The 21820-nt window shown below is 35.5% G+C and overlaps 5 protein-coding genes across 7 annotated transcripts; 2 read left to right on the top strand and 3 right to left on the bottom strand.

The window, feature by feature from the left end:
- LOC103867159 lies at positions 1 to 9509 on the bottom strand. The gene has a single exon (XM_033291055.1). It carries the CDS (start codon positions 2663 to 2665, stop codon positions 1760 to 1762), a length of 906 nt encoding a protein of 301 aa, XP_033146946.1. The 5' UTR covers positions 2666 to 9509; the 3' UTR covers positions 1 to 1759.
- LOC103867771 (glycine-rich protein 2-like) lies at positions 3901 to 4239 on the bottom strand. Its single transcript, XM_009145860.1, has one exon. The coding sequence runs from the start codon at positions 4237 to 4239 to the stop codon at positions 3901 to 3903; it is 339 nt and encodes a 112-aa protein (XP_009144108.1).
- Positions 9510 to 9759: 250 nt separating the features above from the next.
- On the top strand, positions 9760 to 11957 carry LOC103867158 (protein RETICULATA, chloroplastic). 3 transcript variants are annotated; one of them, XM_009145198.3, is made up of 7 exons: positions 9760 to 9873; positions 10046 to 10685; positions 10757 to 10855; positions 10922 to 11142; positions 11227 to 11376; positions 11444 to 11508; positions 11594 to 11787. In XM_009145198.3, exons 2-7 carry the CDS (start codon positions 10143 to 10145, stop codon positions 11785 to 11787), a joined length of 1272 nt encoding a protein of 423 aa, XP_009143446.1. In that variant the 5' UTR covers positions 9760 to 9873; positions 10046 to 10142. The 3 variants fall into 3 exon arrangements, with proteins under 3 accessions (XP_009143446.1, XP_033146944.1, XP_033146943.1); XM_033291053.1 differs by having other exon boundaries at positions 9838 to 9873; positions 10033 to 10685; XM_033291052.1 differs by lacking the exon at positions 9760 to 9873 and having other exon boundaries at positions 10143 to 10685; positions 11594 to 11957.
- Positions 11958 to 12145: 188 nt separating this feature from the next.
- Positions 12146 to 12889, top strand: LOC103867157 (non-specific lipid-transfer protein 1). Its single transcript, XM_009145197.2, has 2 exons — positions 12146 to 12531; positions 12630 to 12889. The coding sequence occupies exons 1-2, from the start codon at positions 12201 to 12203 to the stop codon at positions 12644 to 12646; spliced, it is 348 nt and encodes a 115-aa protein (XP_009143445.1). The 5' UTR covers positions 12146 to 12200; the 3' UTR covers positions 12647 to 12889.
- Positions 12890 to 14159: 1270 nt separating this feature from the next.
- On the bottom strand, positions 14160 to 21757 carry LOC103867156 (protein NRT1/ PTR FAMILY 5.6). Its single transcript, XM_033291051.1, has 4 exons — positions 16732 to 21757; positions 16389 to 16606; positions 15755 to 16299; positions 14160 to 15051 (listed from the first exon to the last, which is right to left on the bottom strand). Exons 1-4 carry the CDS (start codon positions 16874 to 16876, stop codon positions 14457 to 14459), a joined length of 1503 nt encoding a protein of 500 aa, XP_033146942.1. The 5' UTR covers positions 16877 to 21757; the 3' UTR covers positions 14160 to 14456.
- Between the last annotated feature and the right edge of the window lie 63 nt (positions 21758 to 21820).

Here is a 21820-nt window from a genome sequence, read left to right as displayed (position 1 = left end):
CATGAAAAGCAATGGAAGCACTCTTGATGCGGGAAAAGCCAGAGCTATTGGTGTAAGCAACTTCTCCACAAAGAAACTCGGAGATCTCTTGGAGCTGGCTCGTTTCCCTCCAGCTGTTAACCAGGTGGAGTGTAACCCTTCTTGGCAACAAACTGTGCTCATGGATTTCTGCAAATCTAAAGGCGTTCACCTCTCTGTATGTTGTAGAACAAACATGTCCATATCCTTTTCATAAAAGCTGGCAACGTCAGAAATTTTTTTAAACATTAGTTGATGTCTTTATTTGTAGGGATACTCTCTGTTGGGTTCTCCAGGGACAACCTAGCTCACGAGTGATGTTCTGAATAACCCGATTCTAGGCATGGTTGTTGAGAAGCTAGGCAAGACGCCTGCACAAGTTGCATTACGTTGGGGGTCTCCAAATGGGCCAAAGTGTTCTTCCAAAGAGCACACATGAAGACAGGATCAAACAGAACTTCAACGTTTTCGATTGGTCCATTCCCCATGACATGTTATCCAAGTTTTCCGTGATTGAACATGCAAGTAGATTGCATTCCAAATAGGTCAAAGAATCTTTTTCTTTATTTTGCTCCTAAGTCTCAAGGTTATCTAAAATTGAAAGATGTTGTGTTTCCAATGCTGCAGGGAAGGTTGGTGAGAGGCATGTCGTTTGTTCATGAGACGAGTCCTTATAACTATAAGAGTCTTGAACAACTTTGGGACGTTGAGATATGAGACTCCAGCAGTGGATCATGTGCCATATCATTCAGGGATTTTTCTAAGATATATCAGTTTATTATTAGTACTACAACTTGTTTCTTATGGAGAGGTACAACATTTTACTCATACACTCTCTCAAGTGGGTTCCTCATACTATTTCAAATCCATTATTACGAACTTAAGAGGCACGTTATTGTAATGTGTTGCGTATAACTAAAGATGATAAACACTTAGCAAAGAAAGAATCAAAGACAAACATAAACGATAGAGAATAATATGGATTGTTTGGGATTATATCGTCTTATATATTTTACGAACGGAACAAGTATATAACTGTTTCTTTTAAATATGGTTTTTCTATTTAATTTATAGAACAAAAGATACAAGCTGATAAAAAAAAAAGAACGAAAGATACAAAATCATTGAAATGAATACTTCTAATAAGTTTAGTTTCTATGAAAAATCAAAAATGTATATTGTGCATCACGTACAACGTTATGCAAGAGTCCAAGTTTTTACGCCATTCCCAAAGCATATTACTGCCATTCCCACACAATCTTTGTTCGGCAACTTGACTACTTGCTTGGGTATTAAATTTTGTTTTGACCATATCAAACAAGAGCAATAATCTCAAATGATTTTGATTCTCAAACAAATAGTTATAGTAGTTTCTGCTTAGTTGGGGTTACAGAATTATAAACTTTCGTTTCCTAGTTCTCCAATATTAACTTTAACTCGGTCATTAAAAATCCTGAGAACGTGGTAGAGCAGCTTTGTTGACTTTGGGTAGTTGACTGACAATAACTAGTTACCATATTATGGTCAATTTGGCATCCATTGTGTATATATGACTTTTGAGTTAATTTACACATGGGATATCAAATAATTGTACACAATCAAAAACTTTCCATTTAGCAAACAAGTAAGATTATAAAATGCGGGATCAAAGTTGAATGATTGACATTGGTTTGCAATTTTATTTAATAGAAAGGAAACAAAGATTACATTCTTGCGGTTTTCTTTGAAAATAATTCAAAACTCAAAAAAGGAGACCTTCAAGGGAAACCCCAAACAGTGCATTAGAAACCACACCAATTGTTAGCTTGGAGGCAATAGTAAACATTTTCCAGCCCTTGCTAGGACTTTGTTTTTGACCCGATCCGGCCTCTGGTACTTGACCCGGATTCATATTGAACCCGTTCATGAAACCAAAATTATTAAAATTATGAGGATGATAAGGTTGTTGACCCATATGTCCAAACGCATGAGGGTAACCAAAATGCGGTTGTTGACCCATCGGTCCAAACCCATAAGGGTAACCCATATGCGGTTGTTGCCATGGCGCGGACCATGATGGTTGTCCTCCTTGTGGCTTGAGCCCTTTACTCTTAGTACCCGATGCTTCGGTATTGTCAGGAGGTGACGTGTTGCACACGGCTAATATACACTCCATATGAATATCAAACCTACATAACTCACACCTATACCTCCAAGATTGACACGGGTTGTAACACACCATGCACGGGCTAGCTCCTCCGAGACGAAACTCCAAGTGATGAGCAGGGTGAAGCACGTGCCTTACGTGCTGAGGAAGTTGCGTGCAGAGAGGGTGCACGTCAAACTCACACAGCTTGCATCTATAGAACAACCCTTCCACCGACTCGTTGCAGATGTCGCATGCGCGTTCGTTCTGGCGCGTGGACTGTTGTTTACGGACGACGAGGCTGAGCTCATGCTGGGGATGAATGAAGGTTGGTAGGGTGAGGGGACATGTGGCGCAGTAATCATGGAGATCGTAGTTGCATGGTTCGCATCGATAGGTTTTGCCTGAGCCGTAGGTTTTGCAGCCGTCGCAGATGAAGTCACCGGCGCTGTTAAACTCGGTTAGTGGATGAATATGCGTGAAATGCTGAACGGTGCGGCGTTTTGGTGTTCTTGGAGCCATCTTTTACTGGTTTTGGTGTTTGATGTTGGAATATAACAAAGACTTGTTTGAATATTAAACTGAGAGTTGTACATGTATAGTCATGTTTACTTTTGTGACAGAGTGTGCCACCGTTTGTTAGTTGACTTTCGACAAGTTGACTGACCAAAGTTCGGTGGAACAGATCTCTTCTTTTGTGGGTTTTGTTTTGTTTTTTTTCTGTGTAATGTGCATTTTAGTTTATACAAAGATAGGTGAGTCAGAAACACACACAAATGACGTATTACTTATAGTACCTACATGATTAGCGATGTTTCATCATGTACTAATGATTTATAGTTAGTGAAATTAGTTCCACTGGTTTGAAACTGTTATTCGAGTTAAGCTTGACTTTTTTGGGATATATTTTCAACAATTGATTCTAAATTTCTAATACAAAAAAATGCATAAGACAAAAAGAGAAGATAACTTGGCTTCTCTTCTAATTAATTAAATCTGTTTAAACTGAGAAGAGACAATACTTTATCAAACATGTCAAGCATGATTATGCTTTAAATGGAAGTTTGGTCAAGATATATATATAGGGTCCAACAACGACAACACGATCGGGAAGAATATACAGTACGTAGTAGACTTTATATAAAATGCTGTAACAGATCAGGATACCCCTTATTAAAAGGCTACCTAGAACTTTAACTTGTTTAATTAGAACAAAACTAATTAAGCACATACAGTTTCAAACGTCCAAAACAACCAAAACTTTATTAGCTTAAAGCTTGTCAAGTATCAACTAGTATAAGTCTATAACAATATACTTATGTAAAAACTAAGGCTGGCTCTGTTGATAGTAAATGTTCTAACTACCTTAATTGGGGATGCTAGAGTTTATGCATAGATGTTATAATCTGTTCAAAATAGTCAATAATTTACGGTGTTCGATGTTATAGTTCTGCTTTAAAACATGTATCATCAACTACATCATATATAGTGCTAACAGTATTAACATGTTACATAAAATCATGAAAACATAATACTAATGGTCACATATATTATATATAGAGCGGTGTAGCAAAATAGGACATCAGTCCAACTTCACAAGAATTACAAATAATATACATAAGCAATAATCAACAAGTCTAATATACAATACTCCATTCAAATTTTATATGCTACACAAAAGTAATAATTTGCAAAATAAACACTATGAATTTTCAGAGCAATTAACTTCTTTCTAAAGTGATATAAAACACCGAAGCTCAGCAACCTCCTCCGCCTCCGCCTCCTCCACCGCCACCTCCACCTCCATCACCGCCACCACCACCACCACCACCACCGCCACCAAAACCTCCATCACCGCCGCCAAAACCTCCACCACCACCAAACCAGCTGCTGCCACCTCCACCGCTACTCCAAAATCCTACATGACCCCCAGAATAACCACGACCTCTTAGACCTCCCTCATCCTCTCCGCCTCCGCCATGATCCTCCCCTCCTCCGGCCCCTCTGTCATCACGACCCCCAGCTAAGGCCACGATAAATATCAAAACACCAACACAAGAAGCAATAGCTATGATTATTATTACCCAAGGCTCCATCTTAAGCAATGGTTATCCCAATATACGTATTACGTACGTATATATAGTTTGTTAATGCTGAAGTTTTCTTGTAGACAAATAACGTGTAAAGTTTTATTGACTTTTGACTTTTACCTATTCATAATTTCGTAAGTTTACTTATTAAAAATTTTCATTACGGACGTAAAGCTATATTAAAAAAATATGTTTTACGTGTTCAAAGTTGTTTTCTGATACATATGGTAAATGTTCAAAAGTTTTTTGCTGCCAGCTATGTTAAATCTTGTACTAAAAACAATACAGAATTATAAATAGTTATATACATGCTATTTGTCTAAAGATTTAAATGGGTGGACTTGGTCGACTTGGCTTGAATTCAGATCAACGTTTTTTTTTTTACGTTCAAACAATGTGAAATATTCACACGGTATTGACCAGATCCAATCATGAGAAGAAGAGTGCAAGCACATACGCACATATCAGTTTCAATCCGATATAGTTCTGGTTTGGAATTATGTAACTCGGTTTAGGAGAAAAAAAAAATAAGAAGGAAAACAGCAGAATAACTAGTACGTGCAGTTTAGGTGGGATCCATTCCGGCGTCCAGCGCTCTAAGCCATCAGAAACTAATACGGTCAAGTTGTCCGAGCACAACTCTAATCTCCTCCTCTGTTGCGGAGAGTATTTCACTACCATGTTTTTTTTCTATGAATGGAGAAAATTTCTTGGATTATTTTCCGAGCTTTAGTTTCAGTTTACTCACCGGTTTGTTACCTTGTGGAGCGGTCTGTACGAGGTCTGAAAGTGCAATCGAGACTACTTCGGTTTTTTTTCGTTGGTGAAGATTGTCTCTCAACGTCACTTGTGACTATCTCTCAGCTGTCTGACTTTGTCGTGAAAGCTTTCCTAACGCATTCAAGCACCGTCTCGAATTCCCTATCATCTTCGGTTGAAGACTTATTTCGTTTAGCTTATTTATGTGTTGCATTTTATGCTTATGGACAAAGAGGATGGATAATTCCCTCTTTCTATTGTATGGAAGAAGACTAAGTTTTTAATGAAATTAAGTTTGTGTTTCAAAAAAAAAACTAGTACGTGCAGGTTTGATCAAGACGACGATAAAACGTTTATCTGGACTGAATAGAGCGTTTTGTGACTCATTGATCTGATTGTTAAATGGTGGATATAGTCTTCCAGTGGTTGGTTCATGAAATGTCTAGAATTTATTATAGCTTACACTATAGTGAAATGTTTGAAAATTTAATGTTTGCTAGTTACACCACTTAACCAATCAGGTACTATAATATTTTGCTAACTTAGTTGTTTAGAAAATTGGACAGTCAAAATCTTTTCGGTTTGAGGTAAAATTGTTTGGTACCGTTGATTTTGTAGCGTTTGTTGTTGACCTTCTTTCTTTGTTGGAAAATAATTTGTTGAGCTAAAATCAAATTGCCCTCTTGAATACAATATTGTAACCAAATCTATACTACCAAATATTTGATGGAATATAGTTTTCACTCACAAAATATTTGATGAAATATAGTTTGGTTCTAATCGGTGACCATTAAATGAATAATCTATATATAATAGCAAACCTATTTTTGTTCTACAATGACATCATCTTTTTTTATAGGAAAATAAAATTTAAATCCAATGGTCAGAATTTACTGTTTTTTTTTATCGAAAGGACATAAAATACTTTTGATAATGTCATCAAAAAATCTATACTTGACAACTCTTTATTGAACAGTCATGTAATCTAAAGAACACATCCTTTGAAACATATAACTGCTCATGTCACAACTCTATAGGAAGAGTTTCATTTGATGTACCTTTTCATGATCTATATATATAAATTTTTACAGTGGGCCGGGGAAGTTTTTATAAACCTTTTGGTTAAACTGGATAATCCTTGAATAGAAAAAGAATTGCTAAAAAAAAGATCTAACTTCAGGAGAAATAAAAGGGGACTTGATAAGTAGACGTTTTATTTTCTCCTACACAACTCAAACTAAAGGTTCGTAAATATTTGTTTTTATACATGTTCGTTCTTTTGTTCACTTGATCCTGCAGTTTCAAAACCTAGCGGTATAAGTTTTGATAAATAGAAGAGTGTACTTATCAAGAGTGAAGTTGTCTTCTCTGGTTTCTAGAGTGAGCCGTTGGCGATGGCGGAGGTTGGATCTGGGATGGTGGTTCTCTCTCCTCACTTCCTATCCGTATTCTTCAGTTATTGCTTCGATTGAGGAGGGATACGTGGATGCTCGGTCACGTGGATACGTAAATTGAAATCTACTAATAATAACAATCCTGATTAATTCCAAAGATTGTGAATTTCATTTATATTGAAAGGTTATGTGTTTTCAACAATTAAAAGTCGTGTCCTTTTATATTGAAAAGTTGTGACTCTTCATATAAGTATTATTTCAAAAAAAATAACCTTTAAATTGAAAAGATGTGACACTTCAATTTTTTTTTGAAAATCTATAAATAGGCTATATACATGCTTTCTCAAAGCATAATTTTCACTAATCAAATAAAATGGATGAAAGGTTGTGTTTTCAAAAACACATGATTCATGTCCAATTTTCATACACGAATTTCAGTCATGTCACTATAATGTCTTCTTCTTTCTTTCTCTGGTCCTCTGAGCCATGAACCAACCGTATTACGAGGGTTCATAATTTATTTATTGAAACGTTCGGGATTGTACGAGACATCGTACATCGTCCGACGGTCTCGTCGTCTCGGCACTTTAACGTACGAGCTCGTAATCTCATTAATATGGCATCGTAATGATACTGATACACTCGAACGAGTATTAAATAATTATATGAACCACTAAGATCTTACAATGCAATAGTTACGTGCCGCCTGCTGTTTTCTTATTTTTCATTAAGAAACTTTCTGAAAATTGATATTCAATCGAAAATTATAATAAGAAACGTAGCACACTACAGTTCCACGTTTTGGTGTCAAACCCATTAACCAACGAAACAGCATTAGTTTCAATGATCAACAAGTCAACATTGGGCGGTGACTTCGCCGCAAGGGAGAAGAAAAAAAAAGTTATGGAGCATCTTCCCCTTCATCCATGTCTGTCAAATAGGTGGTGACTCATCACTTGATTGTATCTTAAAAACAAACTGTCGTGCCCCAAAGTGTTCCAAGGGTTGGATCCCAGGGCAAGTGGCAACCCATCAAGTATCACACCTTTTCCGTGATTCACAGCGTCTACTTCTCAAAAGCCATTATAAAAAACAGTGATAAAAATCACCGTATTGATTCCAATTATCAACAACTTAATAGTGAAGTTGTGACTTCGAAGGGAGAAGAAGAGAGATGTTTAACGTGGCGGCCAATATGCATTATAATTTACTTATTTTATTTTTTGGTTTAAAAATGATTTGATAATTCTGTTATTTAGCTTAAAACATGTGCACATTATGTAACCGATCTTCACTATAAGTTAACAGTTCCCATATTAAGCTTCAATAATTAAGATTTAGACAAGATACCAAAAACATACTTTAACGATTTTAAGATATAGAAGAGAGACTAAAAGATTAGAAAATGAGATGGACGAAGAATATAAATGAGACCATGAAAACAATAATACGAGAAGGGATAAAGAAACCAAGTATATTAAAAAAAAGTTTCTGCTATAAAAAAGTTCAATATATAAGATCATGAAAAGTACATCATTTGCTATTCTAGAAGATATGCGTTGTTTGAGAATGAGACTTTTGAGAGAGGAGTTGCAATTAAAACCAAGAGAATGATTTTAAAACCCGAAAAGAATCATAAAGCCTTTATTATTAGTCTTATTATTCTCAGACCTAAACCCACTGTACGGAATGCCAGCGGCTAAGTAAAAAGCGTCCATGAGGAACATCTGAATCTTGACTCGACCGACTCTATCGATGAAATAAACGGTGAACCAGTGGCTGCGACCTTAGCTGCTTGGCCTGCTTCGAAGGCAGAGTCATAGACATTTGTCATATTGGCAGGTTTGTCGGATAAGTTGACGATTTGAGAGAGGAGGAGGTTGCTTGTATAGAAGACGACGTCCACTAGGAACCAATTGGCTGAGGCTGCGAAGAGGTCACGGCCGTGGAGGCTGAAGAAACGTCGAGAAAACAGATTGTAGGAGGAGTAAGAAGAAGTAGACGGTGGTGGGTGTGGTGTCTCCGATGATGAATCTTCAGCTACTTGAGATACTTTGTATATGGACATGACTTTTTGCAGGTCTTTTTCTGCTTGGAAAGCATTCTTCTCAACTAATGCTGTATATCGCAATATCGCATGCGACTTTAAAATTTTAGTGACTGACCTTTGATTGGATTATTTAGTAGAAACAATTGAAAATTTTGTAAAGATCTATTACTCGTAATTCTTTGTAAACCATACAAAATGTACCATTTTTATTTTTAGCTAGTGGAGAAGGTTAAGATTTATAGTCAAATTTTTGTTAGAAGTTACATAGCAACCTTAAGAAGAGAGAGTATTATGTCAAAGCTAATAAAATGTAACTTATTATCAATACCAACTATAAATAATTGAGATGTCTTCTATTTGAAAATCCAATAAATGCAATCAATAATTTTTAAAAATGTAAATCTATAATTTATCAACATACAGTAGTTAGCTTTTATATAATTTTTGTTTTCTATTATAAAAATTGTCAGTGCATGTTGTATAAGAACTCTTCTGAAGATTCAAAGCAATATTCTTGATGCTAACATGAGTCGACACACATTTGTTATGCTATCCAATCTATTTGATATTCTTTCAAAAGAAACAAAGCATGTAAAAATATATAAGAATAATAGTTATTTTTGGCAAACATAGAAATATAAATTTTTCAAAAAGAATACTGACTACTACTAATATTTCCTTTTTATTAGTAAAATTATTTTGATGTCATGAAAAAATAATTGAAATTTATTCAAAAATTGGTTGGAACTATATAATTGTAAATTTTTATTTGAACTTGTAAAATGCTATAGGACTCTTAGCTCCCTATCATTAGATCTTATAATAAGAGGATTCATGTTATATAAAGAGAAAATATTTAATAACTTCTTAAATAATTAGTATATTTAAAAACAGTTAGTTGTTCATCTTGGCACAATACATATCATATGACACAATGATTTACAAATATAGTTGCATACAATCTAAGTTTATAATATAAGTACTTTTTCGAAACCAATTGTTATAAAAATTATTTTATAAAATATATTTTTATAAAATGAGTTCCCGTGCGATATCGCACGGGTTCGTTGCCTAGTAAAAATAAAAGAAAAATAATGACAACCAACAAGAAAAATATTTGTTATTTATTTGTTCTTTTCTGAAGTTAAGATTTTTTTGTATAAAAATATCTTTAGAAAATTGGGTAAATTTTTTAGAAATTCTAAGGGAATTTTTATTTATCAAATACTTATCTCGTATTCGCATTACCGTACAAACTAACTAGTAACTACATTAGAAAGGACAGACAAGGGTTTCAGTTCCACACGTGTATAGAAGTTACCGCACGTGCAATGGACTAAAAAGAAACAAATACAGTGACCCTAATCACTCTTGCAGTCACCACCACTCTCCGTCTCTTTGGTGCTCTATTTCTCCTCTCTCTCTGGCCAATACAAGGTAAAGAGTTTCATTCTTACCGACGAAAGATTCCATTTTTTTGAAAATTTTCTTTATATGTTTTAGTCTCTTCATTTCCCCCATCATTCTCTCGATCTTGTCTAGATTTCCAGATTAAAAAAGGACAAAGCTTTCGTGTGTTCTTGATACATTTTTTGGTTTTGTTTTGCAGAAGCTTGTCCGAAAGAGTCTTTGATTGGTCGTTACTCTCCTCTGTCGGTTTTAATTCGTCGACTTATCTCCGTTCGAGGTTGTTACAGAAGAGTAGAATGGCGGGGTGTGCAATGAATTGTCAGTTCTCGAGTGCCGTGAAGCTACGAAACGACGTCGCTTCGTTGAGGATTCGCAGTCGAGACTTTGCGTTTGGTGGTTCGGTTAAGGAACTGAAAGTCCCTGTTTTGAGGATTAATAAGAAGCAAAGGTCGAGGCTTTTGATGGTTAACATGTCTCACTCTAACGTTGAGCCGTTATCTAGTGTTGCTGACTCTACTGAACCAACGGAAGAAGAAGGTGGTAGCATCTTAGGTAAAGGCGACAATGCTGGAAGCTTAGGAACTGATGAACCGGCGAAGCTTGTAAGTGATGGTGGTGGTGGTGGCGGTGGTAATGGTGGGTTAAACAACGGTGGTGGAGGAGGAGGTGATGACGGTGGAGAGGATTATGAAGAGAAAGAGTTTGGACCGCTTTTGAAATTTGAAGAGGTGATGAGAGAGACGGAAGCTAGAGGAGCCACGCTTCCTTCTGATATGTTGGAGGCTGCTAAGACCTTTGGGATACGCAAGTTGATTCTCCTTAGGTACTTGGACTTGCAGGTAGGTGTACTTTTTGTTATTGTTCTTTTAAGAGAAGTGTTTTGAGTTTTTTTTTTTTTTTTGGAGTTTAGAGTTCAGCTGGTCTGCTTGGGTTTGCTATAAGATCATGGTCAATGCTTCGCAACAGAATGTTGGCTGATCCTTCTTTCCTCTTCAAAATAGGGACTGAGGTTAGTGAGCTTTCATCTTTCATTTAGTTTATCATTGTACACTCACATTTGATATGCTGTTTTCAGATAGTCATTGACTCTTGTTGTGCCACTGTTGCTGAAGTTCAAAAGAGAGGCAAAGATTTCTGGGCTGAGTTTGAGTTGTATGTTGCTGATCTTCTCGTTGGAGTTGTGGTTAACGTTGCTCTTGTCGGTATGTTGGCGCCTTTTGTCCGTTTTGGCCAGCCATCTGCGTCCAGTGGCTTCTTAGGACCCATGCTTAATGCTTATAATGCGCTTCCTAGCAGGTATAACCATTCAAGAAAAATACTCAACCGTCTCTCATCTTGTAACTCGGTTGCTGAAGTTTGTGTGTGTTTGAACTGATGCAGCGTGTTTGAAGCTGAGAGACCAGGATGTAGTTTCTCTGCTCAACAGAGACTTGCTACGTACTTCTACAAGGGTATAATGTATGGTGCAGTTGGGTTTGGATGTGGCATTGTAGGTCAAGGCATTGCCAATCTCATCATGACTGCTAAACGGTAACACACACCTCTTTGTCACTTTGGTTTTGGACGTGGCTTACGTTTGTCACTCTCTGTCTCTCAGGAGCATAAATAAATCAGAAGAAGACATCCCAGTACCACCTCTCATCAAGAGTGCAGCTCTCTGGGGTATATCTTTGCTTTTCTACCTTATTTCACTTTCATGTTACTAAACCATTAATCTCCATGACAATGGTAATATCATTGCTTACAGGTGTATTCTTGAGTGTTTCTTCGAATACTCGTTATCAGATCATCAATGGTCTAGAGAGAGTGGTTGAAGCATCGCCTTTCGCCAAGAAAGTGCCTCCTGTGGCTTTGGCGTTTACTGTTGGTGTAAGGTTTGCTAATAACATCTACGGTGGGATGCAGTTTGTGGATTGGGCGAGATTGAGCGGTTGCCAGTGATAAAAAGACCAAGACAAAACTTCTTTATGTATGTCTAATCTTATGAAACCTTATATTGTTGTAGCCCACTCGGTTTGGTTCCTATATGTTTACAGAACTCGCTAGGCGGTAGTTGAGCTGTAAAAGTAATGAATAAAATGATTAGAGGCAGAGAAATGTGGTCAGTGAAATGTTTTTAGAGAGTACAAAAATTAAACGACTTAGACATAAGACACATGGTGAAATCTGATTTAAAGTAACAAAAACCAAATGATTACATAATGGGAAAAGTTTAAAGATTCATTCTAAAGTGTACACGTTACTAAAAACACAACCACCGCACTAAACATGTTACTACTATATAAGAATCATCAAAGCACTAATCTAAGACACAAAGAGAACAAGAAACACTTGACAAAGTAAGAAGTAGAAGCATGAAGTGGTGTAAGTTTATATCCGTGGCTTTGATGAGTCTTCTGATCACATTGGCTTCCGTTGAGGCGGCTGGTGAGTGTGGTCGCATGCCCATTGGTCAAGCTGCGGCTAGCTTGAGTCCGTGTTTGGCTGCTACAAAGAACCCCAGGGGTAAGGTTCCACCGGTTTGTTGTGCCAAAGTGGGTGCTCTCATTAGAACCAACCCTCGTTGTCTTTGTGCTGTCATGCTCTCTCCTTTGGCCAAGAAAGCTGGAATCAATCCTGGAGTCGCAATCGCTATTCCTAAACGCTGTAACATCCGCAACCGCCCGTCTGGCAAGCGATGTGGACGTATGGATTTAATCTTCTAAAACTCATGATGAGTAATGTAAATATATGTACTATTGACTTAACTTACCTTTTTTATTGACTATGTTTTTTTGTTGCAGGTTACATTGTTCCATGAAGAATTTAGCGTTGGTTGGGATCTTATAAGATCAAAGTGATGAGAAGTGGTTAAGATTAAAAATAAATGTTTTCACTTGCCTTTGTAGAAAACTGTGAACTATTATATCCTTAATAACCTATGCTGTGGGACGTCTTCCTAATTGCCTTTTGGGGTATAACTTAATGAATGCTTTTCATCATAAAAATAATATTTTAATTCTTATGTAATATCCTTCCACAAACCTGTGTTGAAATCTTGTCATTGTTACAAGCCTGTTGAAGAAGCAACTCCAACTAGACTTCCACAAAATCTAGTCTAATAATCAATTTTGAATCATTTGGCCTGAAGGATACATATAACCAGTTAGCATCTGGAGGAAAAATAAATACTTAATAGGCGAGTGCAAAAGGTAACATAAATCGTCTAAATTTGTATTCACCAATTGTTTAAATTTTGTAACTCTCGATGAAGTTTATTAATAACCAGCAGAATCAATCAGAAGCTACAACAATTATTTTTTCAGAACCAAGATTACATAAATTCAGTAGACCGGTCAATCAAATGTGCATGCACTTATATATATATATTCTCATGTTTGTATCTGGTCAGAGACCGTGTGAAAGATGTCACATCGGTTCAGCTTAATAAAACAATTGGAATTCAAATCCAGTTACAAAATTTATCATAAATTATTTGGCGTCAAAACTTCAAAGGTTACGTTTTGTTCAAGTTTTATCCATGACTAAATCTTTGTACAACAAAAGCAAACTATATCTTTGAATGTAAACATATAAATATTTAAAAGTCAAAACTAAACACCTTATCTGTTTACAGGAAAGCATCAAATACAAAAATATGTGTTATATATATTATCGAGACTTAATACTTAGCGTAGAGATTTCAATCGTTGCTCTCAACCCAAGCCTCAACGTGTGTTGTGTAACATGGAGTTTATAGCAATAATCGTCATAACCTTATTTGTTGTCATTTTTGCTTTGGGGGTTCTTACGGCCATTTGCAATGGATGTGCGACTGAAGGAGGTGGTGGTGGGGATATTGAAGGCGGAGGTGGTGGTGGTGGCGACAGTGACTGTGGAGGCGGAGATGGTGATGGAGGTGGAGGTGGTGGCTGTGGAGGCGGAGATGGTGGTGGAGGCGGTGGCTGTGGCGGAGGTGGTGGTGGTGGTGGAGGTGGAGACTGACTAAGACACATGCAATCGTAACCAGTTCTTAGTTAGACTTCTTCTTTGTCTTTGGTTTTGATGTTTTTTGTTTGCTTCTTACGAGTCCGACCTAAGTGTTACAGGACATAATTTTTTTATTTCGCTAGAAAAACAAGGTTTCAAGGCTTTGATCTTTCACGGGTGTTTGTTGTAAAACTAGTGTTTGTGGCTATCAAAATTTTATTTATTTTTAAAATATTTATGTTCTTAAATAAACATCGGGAGGGTCACCTATTACTTGTTTTAATTAAGCAAGCTATGATTGGAAGAAGTCTGTAATTTGTGATGATCATTATTGCGAAGGCACAAAGAAGAAAAGATATGTTTGAACTATTATGAAAATTAATTATTTAGGCATCGGACACGGACGAGTCAGCTAAAACTTGGCTTGACTGCACACTTTTGTAAGGAAATCTCTTTGCCACAATCATAAAGACACACATATTGGCAGCGGCTAGACCAGCTAGCAACCAGTAGAACCAATCCAATCGACTACTGTTCAAGGTCTTACCGAACCAACGCTTGTCCGAGAAATCCTCCGCTAGTGAATCAACAACCGTGATCAGTAGATTGTTAAGGAAGCTACCTGCTCCTAGCACGCTTAGTTAAAACGCTATACCTAAGCTTCTCATAGAATCCGGGACTTGGTCGTAGAAGTACTCTTGAAGTCCAACCAGTGTGAACCCCTCTGCAACGCCAAGGACTATGAACTGAGGAGCAAGCCAAAACACACTCATGGGTCTGTTCTGTTCGGTAAGGAGGTCAAGTCGTTTTTTCTCAACTAGAGCTGCAATGATCATTGTGATGACAGCGAAAAACATACCGATCCCGACCCTTTGGAGAATATTGATGCCTCTTTGGTTCTGTGTGTTGCGTCTTAGGAAAGGAACAAGGAGTTTATCATAGACGGTGACGTACATGATCAATGTGATAGCTGTGAGACAGTAAATGGATGCTGGAGGGATTGTGAAGCTGTTTTTGCCGGATACGTGTCTGTCCATGACGGTTGCTTGTTTGATGAAAAAAGTCGAAGCTTGTGCAGCACAAATGCCAAAGACCAACACGGAGAGCCATATGGGGATCATGTTGATGATCAGCTTTGTCTCCTCTACTTTTGTTAACGTTGCCAGCCTCCATGGACTCTGTTTCTGGAGTGCTTGAGGAGTGTTGTCTTCTATTATTGCTGCCTTGTCAAGAAATCTGCAATTTAAAAGAAAAAAATCCACACAAGAATCAGTTTAGATGTATAATCATGGACATATTACCAAAGTGTTAATTGTATAATGGTAGTCGGGGACGGCTTACGTAGGGGACAAGCAGCGGTACGAGAGGACCAATCCGTGTTTTCTCATCTTTAATAGTTTTTTATTATAAATTTGAAAATTTTACGCAAATAGCAAAAACGTTTTTTTCTTAAGCCATAAGCCGGCAAGGATCAATCATTCCAGAACCAGATGATCAAATGAGAGCGTAAAAACTACAAAGAGAAATAAATTAAATACCAAAACTAAAACCAAATGCCAAGTTGAAGGAAGCATCATTTTTCAATAGCTAAAGGTCTACATTTTTAATATATGTATTTAATACAAAAAAAAGAAATAAAAGGAGTTCAAAATGCATTTTATATGAATATTTATTTGTATTATCATCATAAATTTTATATAATATTTTTAAAAATAATAATTAAAAAATTATAAATAAATATTAATTTTTGAAGATAAATTTTTTTTTGCTCTGTTTGCTCTAGAGCCCATAAAATTATCAAACCGGTAATGGTAGTAAGTAGTAACATGAGGATTGGTTCTTTTGTGATTCTAGATTTAGAAAAGATTGTGGACCCAAGACTGAACTTTCGCTCTTAACAAAAAGAAAAACATGGACATTTTGGGTTATTTCTACTCACTTGACATGCGTTGTGTGGGAGAGAAGCCGTCCATTGTTTAACTCTGCCTTGGAAACTTCGTGAAGGAGAGAAGGATCAGAGGGATAAGGAAGCTTTCTTTTGGCAAAGGCGGCAACAAAGACCTGCAACATTGGCGTCAAAGGGCTACCCAAAGGCTTCCGGTAACGATAGAATGGTTTCCCTACGAGGAATATGAGAAGTGATATAGTCATAACTGCAGTGAGTATGATGCTAGCAACACCCCAACCAACCCGGTCTTCAATAAAGACAATAACAATCACAGCCGTTAGAATGCCGGCACATAGACCAGCGCTCCACCAGTTAAAATAAGACATCTTCATCTTTCTTTCTTCAGCATGACCCTCGTCGAACTGGTCAGCACCAAAGCTCTCAAGGGAAGGTTTATGACCTCCAGTACCTATGGAGATCAAGTATATGGCAATGAAGAAGGCTATCTCGTGTGCTTTCCTAGGTTCAAGGCATACTTCTTGATGACAAGGTTTCAATCCCGGTATGAACCAGGACAATGTTAAAAGGACCAAACCCTGCTCTCACAAAGAAACAAGAGAAAATAATTTAAAGTTGTTTTGGAATCTTTTTAAGTTAAAATTGCTTTAGGAAGAACATATATTACCATAAGGTAAATGGTGGTTGCAACCAAGACAGTGGTGTAACGGCCAAGATAAGCATCTGCTACAAAACCTCCTAGAAGAGGCATCAAAGTAGTGACACCAGCCCAGTAGTTCGCATTTCTTATAGCCGTCTTTAGGTCTTGGTGGAGAATTGTTGTTAGGTAGACCACTAAGTTCGTAGCTAACCCGTAGTAACTCAATCTCTCGCTGAACTCGATTGCTACACAGCGAAGAAGGAACAAAATACCTTAATAAAATATTTAAATTGTGGGCTACTATACCTTACTTTCATATATAGTATATGCTATAATTTCTGTATAAGAATCTTAGTGAAAGTTTTGTTACCAATGATGAAGAATGCAGCTCTCCAAGCGCCAGTTCGAGCCCGGAGAGGAACATGTCCTTTGCTGTCAAAAGAAGAATCAAGGACCCATTTCTGTTGATCATCGTACGAATCTTGATTTTCTGAACCAATCTTTTTATGCTCCATATATTTGAATTTAACAAACAAAAAATAGACTACAAGATATAATTAATTTTTGAGGAGTGTGTGTGTGTTTAAATGAGAAGCAAGCTTGGTCCTCTTTATATAATCTTAAGTTGGCTGAGTTGAGTCATCATCCTCTACAGTTTTTTTTCTAGATTATGTGTTATTCACTCAACTTGCGATACAGATAGATGAACGAGACTTCTACGGTCATATATTGCAATATTTTCGATTTGATTGCTTGTCCAACAACTTGGTAAATGTATAAAACTTATATATTTTTAACATCCTTATTTTTGAAAGATATATATGTTTAACATCTTAATATCATCATATCCAAACATAAAGTGAACCCCAGGGTTTCAGGCGGACACAAGACACATAACAAAGGAAGATTCCCTTATTACGGGTTATCGAAATATCTATCCCCCTAGGCCACCACCACCTACAATCTAATCATTTTTCGAAAGGCTAAAAATGAAGAATATGGAATCAAAGTAAAACCTAACTAAATTCGGTTCTCCTTTTAAAATTTCTTGTTTAAAACACTTGATATTCTTCCTCTTGTCACAATCATCTCTCCAAGCCAATACTACCGTTTTCTTTAAACCCTAGATGCGCGCCTAGTCTCTAAACACCACTACTATCTGAGATACTTAATTAGGTTCCTTTAAAAAATAATTAAAAATCAACAACGAATATTTAAGCCAATAAGTTCAAACCCTTAGTCACTTGGAGCTCTACTTGTCAAACCATTTACTTTACTATTTTCATTTACTTTACTATTTTCAGTTTCAACACCTACTTAGCCAAAGTTTACATGATCGCTTAACTTTACTACCCTACTACACTCATGAAAAAAACAATAATCTCAGCTAAGCATTAATCATACAAGAAAAAAATCAGAAAAAATATATTAAAGATTGTACTATGCTTATTGCTATAAACAGGAGCAACAGTTCAAAACATGTTACAAGACAAACTTTCTACAGTGATTTGAGTGACTTTTCTAGGAAAAAATATTCTTAGGTCATAAGACCAATGAATGTTTGATTGTGTAGATTTGTAATAGTTGATGAAACCCAAACATATCTTCCAATTCCTTACAACAGCATTCTTTTTTACTAAACAATAAACTTCTATTATTAAGAGTCAGAGTCAACTCCTATCTTGTATCAAAATGGATCAACCTTTCGCCATAGTGTTGTAACCACTATCGACAGAATCATCAACAAGCAATAACAACAATAAAAATTAATGAAAAGATAAAGACATAATCTTCTAGCAAGACTTGGCGCAGTTGACTATGTAAATAGTCGACCTCTTAAAGCAAATCAGTTTGGCGTGGTACCACATCAACACGATCATATTTCTAATGAATGGTATTTTCCAACTTAGCAAGAAAACGTGTTTTTCTAGGGAAGTAGGACAACACTTATAATGAGGTTACTACTTTCACATGGTTCTCATTTGTAACAAGATAAAGATAATATTTTCAAACGATTTGAGATTTGATGGAAAATATTAACCTCCACTGAGCATTCTTCTATATACAAGCGTTGCTCCTCATAAAAACGTTTATGATACAGTCTTTTATTGTTATGCACTGCTAAAACAGTAGACGTGGGTCTTATGCCAGCAAAAATGGCTGGAAATGATATGAAATACAATCCATATGGTTGGTGAGTCAGAAGATTTATACCGTCAAGATCTAAAGATGACAAAACTGAACATCAGTAAAATGGCTAACCAATCAGAAGCACACCAGAGTACCTGACGGACTAGTAACAGTTTTTCCTTACCTGGAATCAAATGTTTGCAACAATTGATTGATTTGAAGATAAACGCACCGCTAACATTGGCGAGACGGAATTGAGGACCATATGCCATTATCAATAGAGTTTTTTTTACAACCAATAGATTTAATTCGTTTCATTATCATATAGGTTTCTTCCATTCAGTATGTGTGACCCATGTTGAGCGATAATAACAAAAAAAAAAGAGCTTCAGTCAATATCATGTGAACAAAACAAGATAGTGCTTTTAAAAAAAAACAAGCCACAAGCTTGCTTTTGTCATTTTTCAGGATGAATGTATTTGTTCTCTATTGCATAATCATATCCATGAACGAAAATAACAATATCTTAATATTGGAAAAGCAATTTTCAGGCGATGTAACTACATATCTAACACACCCAGGGCAATATTTATCACAATCTCTTTCCATGTTCCAAACGCAACTAGCCAACTACCAACACAAACATATTGGTAGGAATTTGACGTCATTGGAACACCACACTTCCATCATAGAATACTGCCAAAAGTCTGATTAACCATATTAAAGATAAACTGGATTACTAGATATATATCTCCACATACTTTTCTCTGTGTGTTTCTAAAGTTTACCTTAATATTACTTTAATTCATTACTATATATACAAAGTTAGTGTTTCCATAATAAAAAATTTGGCAAAAATGAGGTCATGATGATGACAGTGATCTTTGGCGTTGATGACGTTGCAGAGAGTGGAATTGATGACGATGAAAATGATATGGGTAGTTGGGTTACACAGTCTTTAATTTCTAGTTTGGGAGATTTTAGTTATATTTAACCACTGCGAAGAGTTATATTTAAAAGTTCATATTTAGGTCTGAACTTTTAATTCGATATATAAAATGTTTGAGATAAGAACAAATGTCTGTGGTTTTGTAAAACCATCTCCAATGGTAATCTATTTTTTTTTTTTCTAAAATAAATAATTTTATCATAGAGTTAGATTTTTTACAATAATTTATTTTATAATATAGTAATTCTATAAAGTGAAATATAGATACATGTTATTTTTTACTCTATTTTAGAGTAAAAAATAATATTTTGTTATAGAGTAAACTATTGAAACAAATCTAATTTTATAATAAAATTATTTTATTTTAGAATTAAATATAACGAATCTTCTAAAATACGGTTAGAGATGCCTTAAGACCATCTCCACTATATTTTTCTATTTGTACCATTAAAATAGAAAAACTCTATAATAGAGATGAGATATACGCTCGTATGTATTCTTATAAAATAGCAATCTTTAAATGTAAAGTGAAAAATAAAAAAATGTTATTTCTTCATCTATAAATAGAGAAAGAAATAGAGTAAATAGAGGTGGGTTTGAACAATTCACTTCTAAATAATATTATAGAGGTGAAAATAACAATTGTTGAGAGATACTCTAAGTTACACCAGATGTATTCCCGCTATCAAAATAAGTCCCTCTTTTCAAGGTTGAAGTTTCTACTCAGAAAACATGTTGACACATATATCCACGACACACGCGGTATACTTTGTGATTGTATATTTTACGTTTTGCATCCCACATTTAGCATGTGAAAGCGTATGTAAGATAAATTGTGATACCATTATGTGTATTCTACGGACTAAAGTTACACACGCAAAACATGTGAAGTTCATGAAAAAAAAGAGAAAAAATGAAGAGCAAATATATCTTAGGATACATTTAGTATGTTTTCATATGTGTTTTTAAGAAGATTATATTATATGAGTAATAACATTATGTTAATGTTAACACTATATATTTCGATTTTATTTTCATATTAAACACAACTCAATAGCATATTTATTTATGTTACATAACTCTTCTCTTATGTAACACTATATGCAAAGACACCTCTGTCAATGTATATACGAGGAAAAAAGGAGACCAAAACAAAATGGTACTTTAAACTTAGACCATCCGCAACGGTGTTACTCTTGATTCGATAACCGAGGTAAGTTTTTTAAATTTTTTTATTTTTTTATTTTTTTTTTAGCTAAAAAAAAGAAGTCAATCGCGTGATTTTACGTGGCGGTAGAATCTGTGCACAGTAACAAGTAACAAGTCTAATCCTTAATTAAGGATTAATTTGACACAAACTCTTAAATTTAGTGAACCTCATACATTATTATAATATTTTTTTGCTAAGAATTTTTTACTAAAGATCTCTATTGGACTTGCTCTTACATTGCAAACAAATTTTCACACACTATAACCACTCTTCTTACATAAGAGAAGAGTTAGGCTACCGTTTGGTCTAACACCAAAACCGAAATCTTATTTTTAATAATAGTTTTGGTCAAATATAAATGCCAAGAAAAAAAGTTTTATATATATACCAAGAACATTTTTCATCCGTCTTTTACAAAAAAAAACATTTTTCACCCATCTAACATGAGAACCAAAGAATATCTCTAATCAACAAAACAGCACATGGGACAATTTAGAAAGTAACCATGTATGAGATAATTGAAAGGCGCTAGTCTTCTTGATCAAAATAGAGGTCAAAGAAGATGGGAGGAAAGTAATCATACCTCAAAGATAAGAGACATCCACTGATTTAGATAAGGTACCTCTTACAACAGAATAGTTAAGACCGTCTCTTTGTGCGATATGACATTCATGTGTTGACATTTAAATATGATAACTATACAACAATCTCAGTGGCTCAGATGTTTTTGGAAAATTATATAATTTCCTATCCAGCACTATCGAATCTCTTACAGTGAAAACCAACTATACATCTGGAAACTTAACCTGCACAACTGACGACAGAGTCATATTGAAGATAAGTATAGTCATTTGGCAACGGTTATGATATCGATCAATGATATCCATGGCACAAAACTGATACTAGAATAGATCTGTTTCAATGAATTCAACTCCAATACAAAATAAAATAAAACATATTGACTAACATTTTACAGAGCATTGCATGAAACAAAATTTATACTGAACCTACTCTGTTTCTTTTTTTGTATAAACTTTTGATTCCAAATATATATTTTTTATCAGTTATATTTTTGGTAATTTGTTTGGATTATATCTCCGGTTTATCCAGTTTTTAAGGTTTTTTATTTAAATTTTATCTACCAGATTTTTTTTGGGGAGGGGGGGGGGG

The sequence above is a fragment of the Brassica rapa genome, chromosome A05 (genome assembly GCF_000309985.2).
Source record: "Brassica rapa cultivar Chiifu-401-42 chromosome A05, CAAS_Brap_v3.01, whole genome shotgun sequence".
In the NCBI taxonomy this organism is placed as follows: domain Eukaryota; kingdom Viridiplantae; phylum Streptophyta; class Magnoliopsida; order Brassicales; family Brassicaceae; genus Brassica; species Brassica rapa.
Note: the sequence above shows the minus strand (reverse complement) of the source record. Positions and strands in the feature narration are given on the sequence as shown.